At 50.0% G+C, this 5,390-nt stretch overlaps 1 protein-coding gene across 1 annotated transcript; it reads right to left on the reverse strand.

Moving 5' to 3' along the window:
• Positions 1-948: 948 nt before the first annotated feature.
• On the reverse strand, positions 949-3,096 carry FOXG1 (forkhead box G1; the record flags this gene model as incomplete). The annotated part of the gene is given in 3 exon segments (XM_080345579.1): positions 949-2,055; positions 2,058-2,078; positions 2,080-3,096. Coding segments are annotated over 3 exon segments (1,374 nt in total). The 5' UTR covers positions 2,326-3,096.
• Between the last annotated feature and the right edge of the window lie 2,294 nt (positions 3,097-5,390).

Here is a 5,390-nt window from a genome sequence, read left to right on the forward strand (position 1 = left end):
GTTCATAGTAAACATTTTTGTAAGTGACAAACACGGGCATATGACCACAGTATCACAATCAAGAAATTTTAAGACGACATTAACAATCACTCAAATTTATGCGTCATTTGCGCAACACAGGTTACATATTTGCAAGGTTTACCTATAAGTACAATAGGTATTAACATTTCACTACATTTAGAAAAAAAATAAAGATGACCTGTTAGTGACCACATACATCAAAATATACACAACACAAACTGAAGGCAATCATTAATTTTGTCCCCTTCTGATTCATTTGAACGGGCAGTGCTGCAAACTGAAATAATGTTGCTGATTTTTAAATTACTCCGTACACTGAGTGCTTTTCTTAAAACCCAATCTTTGGTCTAAAAGTAAACAAACAAACAAATGAACAAAAATAAAGAACCCCAAAAAAAGCAGTTCAGTAAAGAAAATGATAAAATAATGGCCAAAATGTAGTTCTTGGGCATCTTTCACTATTCATTCTGCTCAAGTACAAATTACTTTTTAGCTTTTTTATAGTTTTCATAAATTTAGTGGTGGTTTGGTTTTTTAATTATTTTTTTCTTTCAAGGTCTGCACCCACCGACATACCCATGATAACTTATAATACTGCAAACATGGAGAATCTGACGGCTCTTAGTGATAGACTTATCGTATTTGAATAAAAAATTGCGAAAGCAGTCACTATTTAGATACACATTCTACTATAATTTTGTCTTCCAAACTTCATAGTCTACAATGTAATCTCCCCACATTGCACCTTGCTGACACTTCTCACCTTGGTGGAATAATAAACAACCCTAAAGACTGAACAAACGTACAGAAAATGGGGGACTTAATAAAAAATACCTGGACTTTTTTGTTTTGCTTTTTTTCCTTTTAATTATCATTTACAATGCAAATGTGTGTAAAATGTTCACTTACAGTCTGATCCCATGGATGTTAATGTATTAAAGGGTTTGAAGAAGACCCCTGATTTTGATGTGTGAAATAATCAGAAAGTCCTCCGGAAAGTCCCGTTGTAAAACTTGGCAAAGAAGGTCTTAAGGACTCACAGGGGAGAGTGGAGGGCGCCTGTGGCGACGTGGAGGAGGAGGCTGCCCTGGCCGTCATTGAAGTGCTGCTTTGAGAAGTCATTGAAGGGTGAGGAACATGGGGGAAAAAGTAACTCGTCTGTCCTGCTAGGAGGTTTACAGAGCAGGGGTTTAGGGAATAGGTGCCGGAGCAGGGAACTGACAAGCCACACGGCACTGAGGCGGCCAGAGCTGCTGCTGTGAGGTGATGAGTGGCATAAGGTATCTCTCCATTGACTAGTCTATCAACACTTAACCCATTAGACGTGGAAAAGGAGTGGTTGTTTCCCAAGGAGTTTTGAGTCAACACTGAGCTGTAGGGCATGGGGTGGCTGGGGTAGGCGGACGTGGTCCCATTGTAACTCAAAGTGCTGCTGGCCCGTGGGTGGTGCAGGGAGAGGAAAGGGGACATAGGCCAATACAAGGATCCTGCCCTGTCCATGAATGTCAGTCCGGTGGAAGTGAGCCGGGCGCCCCGCTTGAAGGCCAGCTTGGCCCGTGAGGTGGTGGAGCGCCGGCGGAGCTTGCCGGTGGTGCCCCCGATGAAGACGTCGTCGCTGGAGGGGTCCAGCATCCAGTAGTTCCCTTTGCCCGGGTCGTCGTAGTGGCGGGGCACCTTGACGAAGCACTTATTGAGGGAGAGGTTGTGGCGGATGGAGTTCTGCCAGCCCTGCTTGTTCTCCCGGTAGTAGGGGAAGTTCTTCATGATGAACTCGTAGATGCCGTTGAGCGTGAGGCGCTTCTCGGGGCTCTGCCGGATGGCCATCATGATGAGAGCGTTGTAGCTGAACGGCGGCTTCTCGTACTTGCCGTTCTTTTTCTCCCCCTCCTTCCCACTCTCCCCGTCCTTGGCCCCCTCCGCTGCCCCCTTCTTCTCCTCCGCCGCTTTCTCCTTCTCCTCCAGCTCCGCCGCCGCCGCGCCCGCGTCGCCTTTGCCCGCCAGCATGTCCGCCTTGGCCACCTCCAGGGCGCCGGAGGCGGTGGCGGCGGCGGCGGGGGGCGGCAGGAGGAGCTGGCTCTTCTCTTCGTCCTCCTCCTCGGCCACGGCGGCTCGCTGGGGCTGCTGCGGCGGCGGGTGGTGGTGGTGGTGGTGGTGGTGATGATGGTGGTGGGGGTGGTGGCTGTTGTGGTGGCTGTGGCTGCTGTGGTTGTTGTCGCTCTGGACGGCTTCGGGTACCAGGCTGTTTATGCTAAAAGAGGATTTCGGCAGCATTTTCACTTCCTTCCTATCTCCCATGTCCAACATCACACACTAGTCTGAGGGGGAAAGTTGCAGTGGCCGAGGGAGCAGCGCGCGGGGCGGCGGCGGAGGTGGCGGCGGCCGAGGCGGCGGCGGCTGCGGTGGCCGAGGCGGCGGCGGCACCACCGGCGGCGGCGGCGGCAGCGCAGTTGGACCGCAGTCTCAAGCGCTGGCAAGTCATGTAGCAAGGACAGGAACCGCCGGGGAGGGAAAAAAATAATAGTAATAATAATCACCAATCAGATAAAATCAAACCGAGTCAGAGCGGAGGAAAAAAAAAAAAAAAAAAGAAAAAAAGGGAAAAAAACCTGAAAACCCAACAAAAAAAAAAAATCAATACACAAACACACACACAGGGAGAAAAAAAAAAAAAAAAAGCTACTTCATGGTGCCTGGTTCCCCCGGCAAGGCAGAGCAGGGGGGAGGAAGGAGCAGCCGCAGCCGCGGGTCGGCGAGGAGCGAGCGGAGACGGGCTATACAGACCGCCCTGGCCGCAATTAATTTCAGAGCTGCAGACACGCACCGGGGCTGTAAAAAATTTTTTGGTTTAACCTTTCCCACCGGCCGCCCAATCAGGGACGCCGGCGTGCCGGTGCGTCTGCCCGCCCGCCGGCCAATGGCGGCGCGCCGCTCCGCCTCTCTCTGCGCCCGCCCGCCGCCGACCCGCCCCCCGCCGCTCCCGCGGCTCCCGTGGCGCAGTGATACGGGCGCAGGGGCGCATCACCGCGGCGGTTTGCGCGGCTCCCCTCAGCCCCCCCCGGCCGTCTCTCCAAGCACAAATCCTCTCACGCCAAACAAACAGCGCCCGTCCCATGGCTGCGAGCCCTGCCGGTTTTCCTACTTCTTAGTTTTTCCGGTGGACTAAAGTTGTCCCGTTCCTCTTTGCCCCCTCCTCTGGCGGCGAAGAAGGCGGGGTGGGAGTCCGGGTGGGTGAGAAGGCCGAGGCGCACGGGCGGCGGAGGTACTACTTTGCAGATACCGCCGAAGTCACTGGGCGAGTTTATTTTTTCTAGGCCCCGCTGCCGGTTATTCTTATTTATTATTTTACCAAGAGAGAGAAAAAAAAAATCAGCTGGAGGGAACGCAGACGGCAGGGCGGGCCTTCAGCCGCCGCGGGCCCGGGCTCTGGCATAGGCCCGGGGCCGGGCGGGACGGAGGCGGCTGCCCGCGGCCTGCCGGGGAAGACGGTCTCCTCCGGCCCGCGCGGTCCGTGTTTGCCGCGCTCTGGAATGTGAGTTGGGAATGCACGGAAACGAGCAAACCCTCTCCTCTCTCCTCCTCTCCGCTCTCCCTCCGTGTCTCCGGGGCCGGGCGCGGCGCCAGAGCCGGGCTTCGCGTTTCCTTGCCCGCCGCTCCCACCCCAGCCTCGCCGAGCTCCCGCTCGCCCGCCGCTTCCCCTGCGGGGCCGCTGGAGCAGCGCGGGGGGCGTCGGAGCCCCGCTCTGTCCTTCTTAGCGCTGTCGGGTGTTTTCAGCCAGAAAAGCGCAGGCCGCGTGTCAGGCGTAAAAAATAAATAATATTATTGATAACTCATGAAATATATATTGCGATTTCTTGCCGGCCCGCTACGTCTGGCCGCTGGGTTTCAGTTCCGCGGGGTTTAGTCTTGCTGGGGAAAAAGGGGGAGCTCGGGGGCAGGGTCTCGGGTGCTCCCGGGACGGGTGAAACCTTCTAGTACCGCCGCTTGCTGCCCTTTAAAGTCATGCAGCGGCAGGGACTCGGGCTTACGGCTGCAGTTTCCTGGGGTCAAGGAATTGAGTGTTAACAGTCCACATCGCATTTCCTTACTGTCAGCATGGAAATAAAATCAACCCTGAAACAAAGCGAAATAAATTGCGCACCTTTCTTACTCGGGAAGTAGAAGGGGAAATGTAATGGATGGAGAGCGTGCTGATCACATTCAAACCGAAACTGTAGGGAAAAGCAATGTATAGTGCCGTGTTAAGCTACCTAAAGTGTATGTTTGTGCTATCGGAAAAAATGTTCCGTAGAAATAATACGCGCAGCTCAATCCCACCTAAAACAATTTATCCTGGGGAAATTCAGGTTAAAGCTCAGTGCAGCAGACGTGATTGTGTGTAGATGTGCGTTTCATCTATGTGTTTGTGTGTGTGTGTGAGAGACAGCGCAAGTGAGTGTGAGAAAGAGAGAGTAAATAACAAGAACAATTACTGGACGGGTAATAAACAATCGCAATTGGGAATGGCATGAACTCTGTGCATTGGATTAACCTCGAATGACCTTATCACAATTGTATTAATTTATCCAATTTCATAACAGGTTGCTACTGACAAAAAAAAAAAGAAGAAATATAAGTCGATGATGAACCACTTTTTTCTTCTTTTTTTTTTTTTTTTTTTTTTTTTTTTTAAGAAACACTGTTTAAAAAGATCATGTCAGTTTGTAATTATTTCATTGCTCAACACTGAAGCCAATCTATGGGAATTCTTGAGGAAGAGTGCTGTGTGGAAGATATGACTTGACTCTACCATGGCAAGGGGTAAGAGGAAAGGTAAGATTCCTGCATATTATTATGGCATATTATTATGATGATCATTAACTAATACGTGTCATTATGGTGCACTAGGATCCCATTAGGGTGGCTGGGCCCAGAGCATTTTCCTACTCGGTCTAGCATGTAATGATTCGGTGTAACCGGATTCTTGAGAAAGGACAGGTTACGTAAACATTTACTGATGTGGAGTAACTAAACTATTTGTACTCTGATATGCAGGAAGGAAAGTGTTGATTAACACAGAAGAAAAAAAAAGCGAAATTAGCTGATTGCATGCTCATAAGTGCAAGCTGTCATTGAACTGCTTTTAAAATAGACACAGCTGGGTGTTTGTGTTGAAAAATTTCTTGTGTTTTTGCTAATACTGAAATAAGCATGATTTTGTATACCAAACATTTTCAGATCATTAAAATTTGTAATCTGTGCTGGTTTTAAACACAAAGAAAAGAAACAGATTCATTTCGCTGTAAAATTTGCTGATATTATATTAACTCAATCAGGTCTGTACAAATGGTGTATTGTGCCTTATCAAATCTCTTTGATCCATTTAATACACG

The sequence above is a fragment of the Nesoenas mayeri genome (assembly GCF_963082525.1).
Source record: "Nesoenas mayeri genome assembly, chromosome: 5".
NCBI classification, from domain to species: Eukaryota; Metazoa; Chordata; class Aves; order Columbiformes; family Columbidae; genus Nesoenas; species Nesoenas mayeri.